General features: G+C 43.6%; 1 protein-coding gene across 1 annotated transcript in view; it reads left to right on the top strand.

The window, feature by feature from the left end:
* Nucleotides 1-19230, top strand: part of LOC147123390 (cell division cycle protein 20 homolog) — a 134380-nt gene that overhangs the window by 75841 nt on the left and 39309 nt on the right. The window contains exon 9 of the mRNA XM_085965965.1: nucleotides 1646-1763. Coding sequence (XP_085822091.1) covers nucleotides 1646-1763 — 118 coding nt within the window. The remainder of the gene's footprint in view (nucleotides 1-1645; nucleotides 1764-19230) is intronic.

Consider the following 19230-nt stretch of genomic DNA (forward strand, 5'->3'; position numbering starts at 1 on the left):
TAACCACAAAAGGCTGAATTGCAATATTTATTTAGAAACTTTTGGCTCCACTTTTTCTAATTGTTATATTTTAGATGCACCACAATATTAAAAACCTCATGCTGTAATCATTTATCACAATGGTGCTAACAATTAATGAATACCTAGAATATTTTCTGTCAAGTTGTGGCATTGTATAATCTTCAAGTACAAGTTACACAGTGCGGCACTCAGAGTGACCCCTTGCCAGCAGCACATACCCTGCAGAACTCCCAATTGCACATGAGCAAACGTTTTAAAGTTCTTGAGGCAATGCTATATGTGTGCACCTTCCCATTAGCACCTACAGAATTATGTAAACTGTTGAAAAATAGTCCCGTGTCAAATTCCCTGTGTTGATTTGAGGTGCAGCTCCTGGTTTTTCTGAGCCAAACTTTGTTGAAGAACTTTAAAAAAAATGTTGTTCAGGATATGGGCAACATTGGCAAAGCCACAATTAACACCAATCCCTAGTTGCCTTGAAGGTGGTGTTGGGCCTTCTTGAACTGCAGGCCTTGTGGTGATGGTGCTTCACCCCCTGAGGCTAGATTGTTATATTTGTGAGATGTGCATTTTGACTGCAGTTTTTGACAACAAACCAGGTGCATTGGAGCTAATGCATGTTTTTCCTGCTGCTTGCTTTTGGTTTCTTTTGATTCAGCACTCCTTTGGTGCACACCTCCCACAGCAGCATTCCTGTTGCCAGCAGTTGACCCCAGCAGCTGCAAGCAATGCTGATCGTGGGCATTCCATTGGGCCTGCCAATGGCTGCATTGGATTTGGAAGAGGAATTCCTGCAGCGGACGGAGAGGCAGGTCCATAATCACGGCAGATACCTGGCAGCCCTCCACAGTTGAACCAGGAGTACCATATGATTACATCATATGGAGCAGGCGCAACTACTGAGGCATGTTGGAAGAGACCTGCCTTCACTGTCTATGATTCAGAAAGGAGGCAGTTACCAAGTTGTGCCATTTATGGGTGTGTGACTGTAAACAGCATCTAGTACAGGGGGCAGCTTTACCTAGTGTGGTTAAAGTCATCACCGCACTGAACTTTTATGCTACAGGCTGATTTCAAGCCACTTCTGCTGACTTAAGTCAGATAGGTCAATTGCGCATACACTGATGTATTAAACAGTCACTACAGCCCTTTGTCGGGGGCAATAAATTTGTCACTTTTTCAGTGGAAAGAAGGCAACAGCTGGAGAAGGCTCTGCACTTCAATGAAGTGATTGGGTTCCCAAAAGTGAAAGGTGGAGAGAGACAAGAATATTTTCTTGCAGGCACTGGGTGGTTATTGTCCGAGCAAAGATTTGCTCTGAGGTTGATGCAAATTGTTTTTAAAGTTTTGTAGCTGTTTGACAGGCAGCATGAAGGCTCCAATGTCTGCCCCAGCACAATTCCACTTCTGTTTCAGTGAGACATCCCAGCAGAAACTGCTTGCAATTTCAAATGACCCCTTGGATTGAAAATTGGCCTAGGTCAGGGACACATCTGTGGTGGGCGACAGTTACCCCACCCCCCGCCCCAGCGATGTGTTCCAATGACAGGAAGATGAAACATCCAGGCTGTCATATAAAATACAAAATACTCAACGCTGATACGAATTGTTTTTGTTTTTTCAGATTTGCTCATTGCTCTGGTTATCACAATACAAGGAGTTAGTAACTGGCCATGGTTTTCCCAAACATCAGGTCTCCGTCTGGAATTATCCAACTCTTACAAAGTCAGCTGACCTCAAAGGTACGACTTGACCACTGCATAGTTTGAAAACATAAATATATCAAGAACCGCTCTGAGCAGATATTTCTGACCCCTCAGCAGCATGTTGAATAGTTAAGCTAGATTTTCCAAGTCCTTGCCCGTGGCAAAGTATCTTGCCACCACAGGAGCATATCTTGGAAAATCATAAGCAATTGTCTGACCATGGAAAATAATGGCCAAAACGGTCACAATTTTTGGATAAACTGGTGATGGGCGAGGACCCAAAAATATTCCCCATTTGTTTTTATTTGGTTAAATAGTCTTCAAATATGTTAAATTGCTTTTCCTTTACCATGACTATTTCAACCCTTAGAATTTAAAATAACATAAGAACATAAGAAGTAGGAGCAGGAGTAGGCCATACGGCCCCTCGGGCCTGCTCCGCCATTCAATAGGATCATGGCTGATCCAAACCTAGACTCACGTCCACTTCCCTGCCCGCTCCCCATAACCCCTAATTCCCTTATCAGCTAGGAAACTGTCTATCTCCGTTTTAAATTTATTTAATGTCGCAGCTTCCACAGCTCTCTGGGGTAGCAAATTCCATAGATTTACTACCCTCTGAGTGAAGAAGTTTCTCCTCATCTCAGTTTTGAAAGGGCAGCCCCTTATTCTAAGATTATGCTCCCTAGTTCTAGTCTCACCCATCAGTGGAAACATCCTCACCACATCCACCCGATCAAGCCCCCTCACAATCTTATATGTTTCGATAAGATCGCCTCTCATTCTTCTGAATTCCAATGAGTAGAGGCCCAACCTACTCAACCTTTCCTCATAAGTCAACCCCCTCATGTCTGGAATCAACTGAGTGAACCTTCTCTGAACTGCCTCGAGAGCAAGTATATATTTTCTTAAATATGGAAACCAAAACTGTACGCAGTATTCCAGGTGTGGCCTCACCAGTACCCTGTATAACTGAAGCAAGACTTCCCTGCTTTTATACTCCATCCCCCTTGCAATATAAGCCAAGATTCCATTGGCCTTCCTGATCACCTGCTGTACCTGCATACTAACCTTCTGTGTTTCATGCACCAGGACTCCCAGATCCCTTTGTACTGTAGCACTTTGCAGTTTCTCTCCATTTAGGTAATAACTTGCTCTTTTGATTTTTTTCTGCCAAAGTGCATAACCTCACACTTTCCAACATTATATTCCATCTGCCAAATTTCTGCCCACTCACTTAGCCTGTCTATGTCCTTTTGCAGGTTTTTTATGTCCTCCTCACTCACTGCTTTCCCTCCCATCTTTGTATCATCGGCAAACTTGGATACGTTGCACTCGGTCCCTTCCTCCAAATCGTTAATATAGATTGTAAAGAGTTGGGATCCCAGCACTGACCCCTGCGGAACACCACTAGTCACTGATTGCCAACCCGAGAATGAACCATTTATCCCAACTCTCTGCTTTTTGTTAGATAGCCAATCTTCCACCCATGCCAGTCTATTACCCCCAATCCCGTGATTTTTTATCTTGTGCAGTAATCTTTTGTGTGGCACCTTGTCAAATGCCTTTTGGAAGTCCAAATACACCACATCCATTGGTTCCCCTTTATCCACCCTGTTTGTTACGTCCTCAAAGAATTCGAGCAAATTTGTCAAACATGACAAAGATGTGCGGGTTAGGTTGATTGGCTATGATAAATTGACCCTTAGTGTTAGGGGGATTAAATATGTGGGGATAGCGTGGGATATGTGTTGGTGTAAGGGTTACAGGGATCGGGTGGGATATGTGTCGGTGCAGGCTCGATGGGCCGAAATGGCCTCTATCTGCACTGTGGGGTTTCTGTGATTCTTCTGTGATGACTTCCCCTTCATAAAACCATGCTGACTCGGTCCGATTAAATTATGCTTATCCAAATGTCCTGTTACTGCTTCCTTAATAATGGACTCCAACATTTTACCAACCACAGATGTTAGGCTAACTGGTCTATAGTTTCCAGCCTTTTGTCTACTTCCCTTTTTAAATAAGGGTGTTACATTAGCAGTTTTCCAATCTGCTGGGACCTTTCCTGAATCCAGGGAGTTTTGGAAAATGACCACTAATACATCCACAATCCCTACTGCTACTTCTCTCAAGACCCTAAGATGTAAGCCATCAGGTCCAGGGGATTTATCCGCCTTTAGTCCCATTATCTTACTGAGTACCACCTCCTTAGTGATTTTAATCGTGTTTAGCTTCTCCCCCCCCCCCCCCCCATAGCCCCCTGTTTGTCCAGTGTTGGGATATTTTTAGTGTCCTCTACTGTAAAGACTGATACAAAATATTTGTTCAGCGTTTTTGCCATCTCCATGTTCCCCACCACTAACTTCCCGGTCTCGTCCTCTAAGGGACCAACATTCACTTTAGCCACCCTTTTTCTTTTTATATAAGGGCTGGGCCTTCCACGGCTTCCCTGCTGTAACTCTGGCCATAACTCCGGTGGGAGTACAGCAGAAGGCCCAAGAAATAGACCAGGACCCATCATGTGCACATAGTTTCCAGGGGAATTTGTCTGGGGTGGAACCTCCACTCTTCTGCATCCTTCTCATCACACTGTAGTCCATAGTATTTACCACAGTACTGACAACATTCACTCGGCCTGCAGTCACTTTGGCCACGAAAAGCCACTGTCTGTCATGCAGAATTGATGAACGGTTGCTACCGTATGACATGTGACAATGCTGCATAGTTATTAAAATAATGTTTTTAAACCTTTTATTGATTTTTCTTGGCCTTGAAAATGACTTTGAAACAGACCTTTGAACATGACATAAATTGTCCATGATGTTATCCATGTTCTTTTTATATCAAATATAGTGATAGGGAGAGAGATTTCAGAGACTCAATCCATGGAGCTGTCTAGAGCCTACAACTACACTGTGATCATTGATGTAGCTACATTGAATTGGAAATGTTGACATAGAAATTTGCAGTGGGAAATGTTTTTTTTAAAAAGTGTCCAAGATTTGTGGCAAACAATGAAGTAACCTTTGTAGATAGGAAGTGAGCAATCCACACAAGATTTTTAATATATAGATTACAGCCCTGAAATTCCTACCTTTTTGAGGTACAGAATTCATGTAATATGGGTGGTTGGGGTGGAATTTGGGGCAGGACACAGTTTCGTTGGATCTCTACACTTTTTTTCTCTGAAGTTTCCACGGGAAGTGGGGGCAATTGTTTTTATGCAGGAACAGTATCCTGGTGGATATATGTTCCATTGTCATTTCATAGGTTGGTTTCACTAAATCAGTCAATCATGAAACAATTGGGGAAACGGCAAATTCAAAATTGGAGCTTTACAAACATTTTTTTTAACGGTGCCACAGCTACAGAAAAGTGCTGCAGCAATTTCTTCTCCCCCGCTGACCTGAGGACCCTAGTTGCTCTGAAAGGACACAGATGTCCTCTCAAAATATGCTAATAGCCCTGACCCCAGGATATGGGAAGGGCTTAGGAACACATCCATGGAGCAGGTGGAAGTTCTGCCTCAAAAGCCCTCTGGAGGAATTTCAGGGCTCATATTACTAAGGCGGAAGTTTGTTGCAAGTGCATTTTCTCTTTAGTAAGTTGTGATTCCTTTCAGGCCTCCCTTCCCTTAGAAGGTATATATTATCATCATGTAAATGTTATACTCAGGTTAACTTGTTGGAAGTAAGATTCTGAAGGGGCTTGACAGGGTAGATGCAGGGAGGACGTTTCCCCTCGTGGGGGAATCTAGAACTAGGAGGCATAGCTTCAGAATAAGGGGGCACCCTTTTAAATCGGAAATGAGGAATTTCTTCTCTCAGAGGGTCGTGAATCTTTGGAATTCACTTCCCCAGAGAGCTGTGGAGGCTGAGTCATTGAATATATTTAAGGTGGAGATAGACAGATTTTTGATTGGTAAGGGAGTCGAGGGTTATGGGGAGTGGGCAAGGAAGTGGAGTTGAGGCCAAGATCAGATCAGCCATGATCTTATTGAATGGCGGAGCAGGCTCGAGGGGCCAAATGACCTGCTCCTGCTCCTACGTCTTATGTTCGTATGTAAGTACTACTGTTATGCATTGTTTGGCTATAGGCAGAATAATTAATAATAATTCAATTTTATTTGTCATATATGCAGCAGACGTGTGTACTGCACAATGAAATGTTGATTTTTACGAGTCCTCCCAACATTGGAATAAATATGGCATAGCAATGATAAAAAATACTAATAGAAATACAGTAATTATAAATAAAACAACAGTAATAAATAATAATAAATTATTCGTTCATGAGTCTTATAGCCTGGGGGTAGAAGCTGTTTCGAAACCTGCTGGTACGAGACCGTATGCTTCGGTATCTCTTACCGGACGGGAGCAGGACGAAGAGGTTGTGGCTGGGGTGGCTCGTGTCTTTGATGATTCTCAGGGCCTTCCCCCGGCACCTCTCGGGGTAGATATCCTGCACAGCAGGTAGTTTAATTCCTATAGTATGTTGTGCAGCTTTCACCACCATCTGTAGAGCCTTGCGATCTGTGGCGGTGCAGTTGCCATACCAGATAGTGATGCAGCCGGACAGGATACTCTCGCTGGTGCACCGGTAGAAGTTGGTGAGAATCTGAGGGGCCATTCCAAATTTCTTCAGTCTCCTGAGGAAGAACAGGCATTGGCATGCCTTCTTGATTATGACATCAATGTGATGGGACCACGTTAAGTCCTCCATAATAAATACACCCAGGAATTTGAAGCTGCTAACCCTCTCCACCCCAGCCCCTTCGATGTAGATTGGGGTGTGTCCCTCCCCCTGCCGCTTCCTGTAGTCCACGATCATCTCCTTTGTTTTGCTGATGTTGAGGGAGAGGTTGTTGTACTTGCCCCATTCTGCTAGGGCTCTTACCTCCTCCCTGTAGCCTGTCTCGTCGCCATCTGTGATCAGGCCTACAACGGTAGTGTCATCAGCAAACTTGATGATGGAGTTGGAGTTGTGCATGGCCACGCAATCGTGAGTAAACAGGGAGTACAGAAGGGGGCTGAGCACACAACCCTGGGGAGCTCCCATGTTCAGGATCAATGTGGAGGAGGTGTTACTGCCTATTTTCACCACCTGGGGTCTGCCCGTCAGGAAGCCCAGGATCCAGTTGCATAGGAAGGTGTTAAGTCCTAGCTCACTGAGCTTGTTGACAAGCTTGGATGGGATAATGGTATTGAATGCTGAACTATAATCAATGAACAACATTCTCACATAGGTGTTCCTCTTATCCAGGTGTGATAAGGCAGTGTGCAGTACAGTGGCGATGGCATCATCCCTAGATCTGTTTGGGCGGCAGGCAAATTGGAGTGGGTCCAGTGTATCAGGTAGTAAGGAGTTGATGTGGGTTTTGACCAGCCTCTCAAAGCACTTCATGATGACAGAAGTGAGTGCTATGGGGCGGTAGTCATTTAAACAGGTTACTTTTGTTTTTTTGGGGACTGGAATAACCAACGTCATCTTGAAGCGGGTGGGGACTATAGACTGGTAGAGTGAACGGTTAAATATATCCGTAAACACGGCTGCCAGCTGGTCAGCGCATGCTCTAAGGACACACCCAGGGATTCCATCTGGACCGGGTGCTTTGTGGGTGTTCACTCTCTTAAAAGTCTTACTCACGTCAGCCACGGAGATTGAGAAGACCCGGTCGTCCTGAGCCGCGGGCGCCCTTGTAACAGGCCAGTTGTTGTTGGCCTCAAACCGGGCGTAAAAAGTGTTGAGCTCGTCCGGGAGAGAGGCATTGCTGGGCATGACACAGCTGGCTTTCCCTTTGTAGTCCGTAATAGATTGTAGTCCACTCCACATCCTTCGCGAATCTGAACTATGATAGTATGACTCCACTTTGTCCGTGTATTGTCTTTTTGCAATTTTGATGGTTTTCCTGAGGTCGTACCTTGATTTCTTGTACTCATCCATGTCCCCAGAGTTGAATGCAATGGACCGCGCTTTTAACATAGCACGGATATCGCCATTTACCCATGGTTTCTGGTTGGGAAATGTTCGTACAACAATCCTCGGAACAACGTCGTCTATGCACTTGTTTATGAAACTAATGACTGAATCTGTATATGTGTTGATGTCATTGTCCGAGGCATCCCGGAACATATCCCAGTCAGTGGAATCAAAACAGTCTTGTAACATAGCGTCTGATTGATCCGACCAGCATTGTAGAGATCTCATCACAGGCTTTTCCTGTTTCAGTTTCTGCCTATAGGTGGGTAGCAGCAGGATGGAGTCGTGATCTGATTTGCCAAAGGGAGGGTGGGGGAGGGCCTTGTATCCATCCCAGAACGGAGTGTAAACATGATCTAGTGTGTTCTTGGCTCGCGTTGGGCAGGTGATATGCTGATGGTACTTAGGCAGTACTTTCTTCAGATTGGCTTTGTTGAAATCGCCAGCCATGATGAATGCAGCCTCTGGATGGGAAGTTTCAAGCCTGCCAATGGTCCCATACAGCTCGTTTAGTGCCCTATTTGCGTCGGCCTGGATTTACTGAATAAATAATTATGGTTAGTTGAGATCAGCGACATGAGTCAAATAGTTGTACAGCAGATAAAACCAGACCGGGAAAACAAGTGGTGATTGGAGGTTATTTGCTAATGACTTCATTTGCACTACTCTTTGGATGTGGTTAGTTGTACTTCAAATTGAAACATGCCGAAACATACTACTTGATTTTACTAATAAGGAACATGTACGTTGTGTCTCACATTAATGCTCAAAACTTTATTGCATGTTGATGCAATCTAGGCTTCAGCTCCATTCAGGATAGTTGAGTCATTGAACCGTAAAGGTAATTACCTATCTGATGGTCATGTGTATCCTGCATATACTGTAGGAGTATGGCCTTGTTTGATAGATTCTGGGAAATACATTCGATGTGCATACAAACAACCATGTTGTTTATGTTGCAGTCAACTACTCCCATAGAATCACGGTCTAATGCTTTACGCTTAGCCATTTTGTTTGTCATTTTCTGCCTAATTGCATAGCCAGTCTAAATTCTTTTGTATTACTTGTATTACTTTCTCTGGGCAATTCTGTCTTAAGAGTCCACATTAAAATCTATTACCTTTGCTTGTTCTAAGATTATATGACATCTTAGGTTTTATAAATGAGAGCACAGAATCATAGAATTCTACAGTAAAGAAATTATTTGGCCCATCGCACCTGTGCCCGGCTCTCTGAAAGTTCCACAGCCCTCTCCTTATCTTGCTAAACATTTCCTATACAGATATTTATTCACTTCCCTTTTAAAAGCTATTATGGTTCTGCTTCCACCATTGTTTCTGGTCAGGCATTTCATTTCCTAAGCAAGCTCTTCATAAATTTGGTGATCATAAGTTTATGGCCTCTTGTTACCTACTCAGTAATGAGTGGATATAATTTTTCCTGATTTCCTTTATCAAAATCCTTTATAATTTTGATCCTCTACTGGATCGCCTCTTAACCTCATCTGTTCTAACATGTTTTGACCTGATGCTAAACGAACACACCATTAATTCCCCACCCCGACCCCCACAAAAATATTTTACTGGACCAGTGGGGATGGATGAGATTGTGTTGTTTGGAAAATGCACATCCCTACAAGAATAAAGAAGACTTCGAGATATATGGGGAAAAATTGAGTTGCGCCACCTTTGGGATGCTAACTTCGCTGGGGTGCTACTTTTAGCGCCCCGAAAAAATTAGCACCTCTGTGGCCGAAATTGAGTGGTAGTGCCCCAAGAGGGAAGCGGTGTGCTACTGGAAGCGCCCCGCCTCCCTCTTGGAGCACTGCGAGGGAATATTGCGGCGCTATGTGCCGCGGTACTGCAGGCCTTCCTCCCCTTCTTAAAGGGGAGGGGCCTTGCGCAGCGTGACCCGGGGCCCAGCTGGACCACCAGGGATCGGAATGCTCATGGAGCGCAGCTGCCACTCCACGGGTGGGGGGTCAGGAGGCCGGGGATGGAAGAGGGGGCAGGTGCTGGCAGTCAGCCAGCAACAAAAATGGCTGCCCGGCACCTTGCTTTTAATTAGCACTGCCCCGGCTGCAGGTAGGCCCCCCTGATCCTGACAGACATAGCGTCCGGCAGTAAGTCAGGGGGCGCTACCGAAGATCGCAGCCGGGGCGCTGCGCACGGCGATGATGCTAATGGTTACTGTTGGCGCTAACCTCCCGCTGAATTTTGCGGATGGCGTTGGCAGTGCTGCGCCCGGGCGCTAGTTGCTTTGTGCCCCGTTAGCGGCCTCTTAGGGTGCTAATGGGAGGCGCAAAGCAACCGAATTTTTCCCCCATAATCTGTTTCTTCATTCTGCCTCCACCATATACTGTAGCAACATACCAAGATGGTACAAATTTGGGAAAGGGGACATCTTGGGTAGAAGTCATAATACTAGATGTCAGGACCAATCTACCAAATACTTGTTATATGCTGCTGTTAAATCTAGACACTAATGTTAATAAATGTATGAGGATTGCACCATGTGACAGTCAATTGGAACCTGATTAAAAGATGCCAAGATACAGAAATAAAACAGATAGATTGTCCCTTAAACTGTCCCCTAGATTTATTTTCTGCAAGATAGTGGAGTGTAGTATGCATTCAACCATTCACCATGTGCCCACGTGTTCCTGTTGAAAGAAAGACTTGCATTTATAAAATGATTTTCATGACCTCAGGATGTCCCAAGGCACTTCAGTCAATGAAGTACTTTTGAAATGTAGGTACTGTTCTGACTTGGAGACCACTGAGCCAAGGCTAATACCTGTTGGGAGCATTGATATTGCTGGATCAGAAAATAGCATGTTCAAGCTCGACACCAGGGTTTGAGTACATAATCTAGGCTGAGTCTCCAGAGCAATACCAAAGGAGTGCTGCAGGATGTTGTGTGATTGGAGCATTTCTCAGGTAATGCAGTCACACTTTGAAGAGGCTCTTTAGTTTAAATATTTTTAATGGCCCTAATGAACTTTGTGCTTGATTTTCACACAGGCTCCCAGCACCCTTCATGCTGGCCAGCTCCATTGGCTGCACTGAGCTCTTGGGTACATTGAAAGGTAGTGTAGATAAAGAGTTAGATTCAGTCCACATTGGATGCTCTGAGTTTATTGCACTCCTAACACACTTTGCCTGATGCCTTGGGTTAAACAAAAATCTTTGGCTGGCCCTTTTCCCTCCCTTTCTCCCCATTCCCCCTCTTTGCCTTTCTTCCCTGACACCTCAATCCCCAGGAACATCTACCATTGCTCTACGGGCAGTTAGCAGGTGGCCAGCAGAGTGCCAGCCAAAATTCTGGCTACCGCATTATTAATACAGCACTATTAATATATACCACTATTAATACCTCATGAGCTGTCACCAGTACCGGCAGAAAAATATTCAAGTAAGCTGATCCTGCGGTAGAGGTCAGCTTATTTGTGCGCAGTTGCATATTTGGTTAACAAAACTAAGAAAATAATATGATAGCAAAATACTGCAGATGCTGGCAATCCGAAATAACAACAGAAAACGCTGGAAAAACTCAACAGGACAGGGCAGCATCTGTGGAGAGAGAAACAGAGTCAACATTTCAGGTCAATGACCTTTCGCCAGAACTGGAAAAAAGCAGGAAATGGAAACCACTGCTTTAGCAGTATGTATTGCAGCTAAAAGACCACTAGGCCTGTGAAAAACCAAAGTGTGATTAAAATATGCAGTGTTAGTTTTCTAAAACCTCCAAGTGTTCTTTTTTTTAATAGCCATTTGATGTATTTTTAAAAACTGAATTACAGCATGCTGCTTAAATGAAAAAAATGTGTAAACAGTGTAACAACTAGCAACAGATTTCAGGAGGACATAGAAATACTGGTGAAATGGGCAGACACGTGTAGGAATTAGCACATACGCTAGCGGGGTTCTGTATTGATTTCTTTGTGGGTTCAATGATGAGACATTTATGAAAGAGAATGTCTTTTAATCTAAAGCTTGTTCAACTCTTTATAACAACATTTACAGGAGACATCAGTGCTAGTGATGCATCTAGAACGAAACTGAAACCAAACTAAACTGCCTTGCTTGTCTCGGTCACATGCCCTCTGCTGGTCAGGCACAAGCAATCAATACTTGCAATTATGCTGGTAAGGCATGATAATCAAACAGGCAAATAACATCACTATTTGCTGATATCATTACATCTCCCTTTCTTAAAACAAAAGTATTTTACTTTTAACTAACAACATGTTTTCTTTGTATTAATCTGCATTTTAACTGTAACACTTAATGAACTTACATTAACATTATCATTATCAAGGTTTTTTAACCTTGCTTTGTGTGTTCACATGAAATATGTAAATACACTAGAACTTGAAGAAAGAATAAGATAACATTACTTCCTTCTATAACAATAGTCCTTAAATTTGCTCAATGAGTCTCTCAGGAGGCTTCACGTGTCTTGAGGATTTTCTGATTGATTGTCCTTGAATCTGAGTTGTTGCCTCAGATGATTGGTTCTCAGCTGTGTGATCAGGTTGTTCAACAGTATCAGTCTCTTGACCTGCTGTGGCTGGTCCCATGAGAAGATCTCGATGATTTCTTCTCAGAACAGCACCCTCATCTGTCTGAATGGTGTATGATCTTGGTTGAACTTCACTCAGGACAGTTCCCTTCTGAGTCCATGTGTTTGTTTTGTCTTTGAACCTTACTTGGTCACCAGTGTGGAGTTCAGGTAGGTTTTGTGTTCCTCTGTCATAGCAGTACTTTTGCTTTTCTTTCTGTTCTTTGAACTTCCTCACTTTCTCCCCCTCTTTTGTTTTCAGGAGGTTCTCCGGGATGGGTAGGTTTGACCTTAGCCGACGTCCCATAAGGAGTTGGGCTGGTGACTTACCACACTCGAGTGGCGTTGTGCGGTATACAAGCATGCTCTGGTAGAAGTCAGTTCCACTGTCTTTTGCCTTGTACATCAGTCTTTTCACTGTCTGGACTGATTTTTCCACTAGTCCATTGGACTGTGGATAGTGAGGACTTGACGTTGTGTGGACAAAGTCCCACTCTTTGGCAAAGTGTCGGAAACTTGCATTGTCAAACTGAGGTCCGTTGTCTGTGAAGACCTCGCTTGCCACGCCATGTCTGGAGAATATGGCTTTCATACATGTTATCACAGCATCTGCAGTGGTGGTGCACAGTCTACAAACCTCTGGATACAGGGAGTAATAGTCTGTGACTACAAGATAGTCCTTCCCTTGACATACGAATAGGTCAGCGCCTACCTTCTGGTAAGGTCTGTCTGGCACTGGGTGTGGCTTTAGTGGTTCTACCGGATTGCTTGCTCGATACTTCAGGCATATTGTGCAGTTTGACACCTCATTTGTCATATCTTGGTTGATTCGTGGCCAGTACATCACCTCTCGTGCTCTTTTCTTACACTTTTCGATTCCCAGATGTCCTCCATGGATCTTTTTTAACATCTCTTTTCTCAGACTCTTTGGGATAACTATTTTACTTCCTTTGTAGGTGATGTCTTCGACCACTGATAGTTCCTCCCTGCAGTTCCAGTACTCTGCTATGTCAGGTGAGCAGTCTTGCTTCATGTTGGGCCATCCATCCAAGATGCTTTTCCTCAGTCGTCTCATTGTTTCATCTTTGTTTGTCTCATTCTTTATGAGCTCCATTTTTGCATCTGCTATGGGCAGTGCACTTGTGATCATGTCCACGTAGGCGTTCACTTTTTCATCCATTGTGGTGTTTGCGGGCTCACTTGGGTCTACAGCTCTGGACAACGTGTCTGCTGTATACATCCGCTTACCCGGTGCGTACGCAACATTCAGTGTATAGCGTTGCAGCCTGATCATCATTCTTTGTATTCTAAGCGGACAGCTATTTAGTGGCTTTTGGAACAATGCAATCAAGGGCTTATGGTCAGTCTCTACACTGATTGCTTGTCCTGCCACAAACTGGTGAAATCTTTCACAGGCGTATGTGATGCTGAGCAGCTCCTTTTCTATTTGAGCATATCGCGTCTCCGCGTCTGTCATTGAGCGCGATGCATATGCAATAGGTTGCCAGTAGTCATATTTTTGCAGAAGAACGGCACCGAGCCCACTCTGTGATGCATCTGATGATATCTTGATGGGTCTCACTGGGTCATAAAACCTCAGAACTGGTTCCTCTGTGAGCAGTTTCTTTAGATCGCTCCATGACTTCTCATGCTCATGATTCCATTCCCATTCTATGTTCTTTTCAGTTAGTCTTCTCAGTGGCGCCATCTTTTCTGAGAGGTTGGATATGAATTTACCCATATAGTTGATCATTCCATTAAACCTCTGCACGTCCTTTTTGCATCGTGGCTTTGGCATATTCTCAATGGCGGACACCTTTCTGGGATCTGGTCTGATGCCCTCACTGCTAAGGATATCTCCCACGAATGTCAGTTCTGTCACCCCGAGCTGGCATTTCTCTCTATTCAGCTTCAGGTTTGTTTTCCTTGTTGCTTCCAGCACTTTTTTCAGTCTCCCGTCATGCTCAGTTCTCGTGATTCCCCATACTATGATGTCATCCATTGATGTATCAACTCCCTCCGGGTGCTCATAGATCATATGGATCATTTTGTGATACACTTCAGGAGCTGAGGCAATGCCAAATGGTAACCTTAGGAATCTGTATCTGCCAAATGGACTGTTGAACGTGCACAGTCTTGAACTTGCTTCGTCCAATTTCATCTGCCAAAATCCTGATGATGCATCTAACTTGCTGAAATACTTTGCATTTGCAAACTGTGCCATGATTTCCTCACGTGTAGGAAGCTTGAAGTGCTCTCTCTTTATTGCTCTGTTTAGATCTCTTGGATCCAGGCAAATTCTGAGCTTTCCATTCTTTTTGTCCACTACGACGAGGGAACTCACCCACTCAGTTGGCTCATCTATCTTCTGAATCACATTCAGGCTTTCCATCCTGTCCAACTCTGCCTTCAGTTGCTTTTGAAGTGCAAACGGAACTTTTCTGCATGGATGTATGACCGGTGTCATACTTTTATCTACTCTGATCGTGTGTTCTCCTGGAATGCAGCCTAGACCCTTAAATAGGTCGTTGTACTCTTTCATGAATTCATCATAGACTGTCTCTCCTTCGCTTTCCACAACGAGGACTCTCTTTACCAGGTTCAGTCTCTCACAGGCTTTTAAACCTAGTATGGCTTGCCCATCCTTTGGCACCACGATTAATGCTAGCGTGTGCTCTCTGTCCTTGTGTGTTACTTTGACAATGCATCTTCCTTTCACTGGTATATCAGTACCTGAGTATCCTGTCACTTTCACTTTGATTCCATGTATCTTTGGTCTGGGTCTAATTTTCTTAAAATCAGTCTCTGATATCACATTAACTTGTGCTCCAGTATCCAATTTAAATGGAATATGTATGTCATTCACTTTTAGTGTCAACATCCAGTCTCTTTCTTCTTTTTTGTTTTCAGACACAACACCTACATAGAACTCCTCTATCTCGCTTTCATCTACTGTATGGACCTTGCTTTGTTGCGCTTGGTTCTTACAGCAACGGGCATAATGGTTGTTTTTGTTGCAACTATTGCATGTTTTACCATATGCTGGACACTTTCTTGGTGGATGCTGTGTACCGCATCGACTACATGACTTTCGATTGTCCCTTTCATTTTTGTTTGCTGGCCACGCCTCTTTTTTCACATTGGCGCTCTTTTTGTTAACCGGTTTGTGTCCGTTCATTCTCACTGCATCCAAGTTGCAGCTATTGTCACTGAACAGCTCTTTTGCCTGCGACTTCACAGTCTCTGTAGCCCTACACAGTGCTATGACTTTTCCCAGGTCTAGATCTTGCTCTCTTAGCAGTCTTTCCTTTAGACCATTATCTGGAATACCACACACCAGTCTGTCTTTTATCAGCGAGTCTGTCAGTCCCCCAAATTCACATGATTTGCTTCGGTTTCTCAGTTCAGCCACATACTGATCAATAGTCCCACCCGTTTTCTGTACACATGTGAAAAATCTGTGCCTCTCAAACGTCACGATACGTTTAGGTATGCAGTAGGCCTCAAACTGTTCCATTATTTTATCCAGCTTCATTTTGTCTCCATTAGCAGCGAATGTGAAATTATTATACACCTCCAGCGCTTCATCACCCACGACATGTAAGAACAGTGATGCTTTTATTTTATCACCTTTCTCGTCAGCTCCGTTTGCTGATAAATACAACTCTAAACGTTGTTTGAATCTCCTCCAATTTTCAGCCACATTAACATAAGAACATAAGAAATAGGAGCAGGAGTAGGCCAATCGGCCCCTCGAGCCTGCTCCACCATTCAATAAGATCATGGCTGATCTGATCCTAACCTCAAATCTTCTATCACTCTGCATCCACCCGAACCCATGTGATCTCCCGGGAGAGGCGAAAAACCAGATAAAGACCCAATGGCCAATTTGGGAGAAAAAATCTGGGAAATTCCTCTCCGACCCATCTAGGCGATCGAAATTCTTCCAGGAGATCACTCTGTCCCTATATTTTCTACAGTACTTACCTTCTGTAAAGGCGATCTCCACCCCAGCCAGGAACAGGAATAAAACCATCTCCTGAAATCTAACAGAATTAGAACACAGTAGGAGCAGAACAAGGCTACACGGCCCCTGGGCCCGCTCCACTACCCACAGGGCCATGACCATTCCGAACCCAGACTCATGTCCAATTTCCTGCCCGCTCCCCGTAACCCTTAATTCCCTTTACTTCTAGGAAACTATCTATTTCTGTTTTAAATTTATTTAATGATGTAGCTTCCACAGCTTTCTGGGGCAGCAAATTCCACAAACCTACCACCCTCTGAGTGAAGAAGTTTCTCCTCATCTCAGTTTTGAAAGAGCAGCCCCTTATTTTAAGATTATGCCCCCTAGTTCTAGTTTCACCCATCATTGGGAACATCCTTACCGCATCCACCCGATCAAGCCCCTTCACAATCTTATATGTTTCAATAAGATCGCCTCTCATTCTTCTGAACTCCAATGAGTAGAGTCCCAATCTACTCAACCTCTCCTCATGTGACCACCCCCTCATCCCCGGGATTAACCGAGTGAACCTTCTTTGTACTGACTCGAGAGCAAGTATGTCTTTTCTTAAGTATGGACACCAAAACTGTATGCAGTATTCCAGGTGCGGCCTCACCAATACCTTGTACAACTGCAGCAATACCTCCCTGTTTTTATATTCCAACCCCCTAGCAATAAAAGCCAACATTCCATTGGCCTTCTTAATCACTTGCTGCACCTGCATACTAACTTTTTGAGTTTCGTGCACCAGGACCCCCAGATCCCTTTGTACTACAGTACTTTCCAGTTTCTTGCCATTAAGATAATAACTTGCTCTATGATTTTTCCTGCCAAAGTGCATAACCTCACACTTTCCAGTATTGTATTCCATCTGCCAAATCTCTGCCCACTTACTTAGCCTGTCTATGTCCCTTTGCAGGTTTTTTATGTCCTCCTCACTCACTACTTTCCGTCCCATCTTTGTATCATCTGCAAACTTTGATATGTTACACTCGGTCCCCTCCTCCAAATCGTTAATATAGATTGTAAAGAGTTGGGGACCCAGCACTGACCCCTGCGGAACACCACTAGTTACTGGTTGCCAATCTGAGAATGAACCATTTATCCCAACTCTCTGCCTTCTGTTAGAGAGCCAATCCTCCACCCACGCCAGAATATTATCCCCAATCCCGTGATTTTTTATCTTGAGCAATAATCTTTTGTGTGGCACCTTGTCAAATGCCTTTTGGAAGTCTAAATACACTACGTCCACTGGTTCCCCTTTATCCACCCTGTATGTTACTTCCTCAAAAAACTCAAGCAAATTTGTTAAACATGACTTCCCCTTCATGAAACCATGCTGAGTTTGCCCTATTAAATTATGTTTATCCAAATGTCCCGTTACTGTCTCCTTAATAATGGACTCTAACATTTTACCAACCACAGATGTTAGGCTAACAGGTCTATAGTTTCCAGCCTTCTGCCTACTACCCTTTTTAAATAAGGGTGTTACATTAGCAGTTTTCCAATCTGCCGGGACCTTTGCTGAGTCCAGTGAGTTTTGGAAAATTATTACCAATGCATCCACAATCCCTACCGCTACTTCCCTCAAGACCCTGGGATGCAAGCCATCAGGTCCAGGGGATTTATCCGCCTTGAGTCCCATTATTTTACCAAGTACCACTTCCTTAGTGATTTTAATTGTATTTAGTTCCTCCCCCCCTAGAGCCCCCTGTTTGTCCAGTGTTGGGATATTCTTAGTGTCCTCTACTGTAAAGACTGATACAAAATAATTGTTCAGTGTTTTTGCCATCTCCATGTTTCCCACCATTAATTTCCCGGTCTCATCCTCTAAGGGACCAACATTTACTTTAGCCACCCTTTTTCTTTTTATATAACTATAGAAACTTTTACTGTCTGTTTTTATATTTTTTGCTAACTTACTTTCATAATCTATCTTCCCTTTCTTAATCAATCTTTTTGTTATTTTTTGCTGTCTTTTAAAGACTTCCCAATCTTCCATCCTCCCACTAGATTTGGCTACCTTATATGCCCTTGTTTTTAGTCGGATACTATCCTTAATTACTTTACTTAGCCACGGATGGCTATCTTTTCTTTTACACCCTTTTTTCCTCAGTGGAATATATTTTTTTTGGAAGTTGTAAAATAACTCCTTAAATGTACACCACTGGTCATGTACCGTCTTACCCTTTAATCTATTTTCCCAGTCCACTCTAATTAATTCCGCTCTCATACCTTCATAGTCTCCTTTATTCAAGCTCAGCACACTTGTTTGAGATCCAACCTTCTCACCCTCTAATTGAATATGGAACTCAACCATGTTATGGTCACTCATTCCAAGGGGATCCTTTACTAGGACATTTTTAATTAATCCTGTCTCATTACACAGGACCAAATCTAAGGTTGCTTGCCCCCTGGTCGGTTCAGTTACATACTGCTCAAGAAACCCATCCCTAATACACTCAATGAACTCTTCCTCAAGGCTGCTCTGCCCAATATGATTTGTCCAGTTAATATGATAATTAAAATCCCCCATAATTATAGCTGTTCCCTTATTACAAGCCTCAACTATTTCCTGATTAATACTCCGTTCAACAGAGTTGCAACTGTTCGGAGGCCTATAGACTACACCCACTAGTGTTTTTTTCCCCTTATTATTCCTTACCTCCACCCAAACTGTTTCACTATCCTGCTCCTTTGACCCAATATCATTTCTCTGTATTATAGTGATTCCTTCCTTTATTAACATAGCCACCCCACCTCCTCTCCCTTCCTGCCTGTCCTTCCTGATTGTTAAATAACCTGGTATGTTTAATTCCCAGTCATGGTCACCCTGCAGCCATGTTTCTGTAATGGCCACAAGATCATACCCATATGTCATTATTTGTGCCGTTAACTCATTCATTTTGTTACGAATGCTATGTGCATTCAGATAAAGAACTTTCAAATATGTTT

Source organism: Somniosus microcephalus, chromosome 2 (assembly GCF_052327205.1).
Source record: "Somniosus microcephalus isolate GS21.2 chromosome 2, FLI_Smic_1.0, whole genome shotgun sequence".
Classification (NCBI taxonomy): domain Eukaryota; kingdom Metazoa; phylum Chordata; class Chondrichthyes; order Squaliformes; family Somniosidae; genus Somniosus; species Somniosus microcephalus.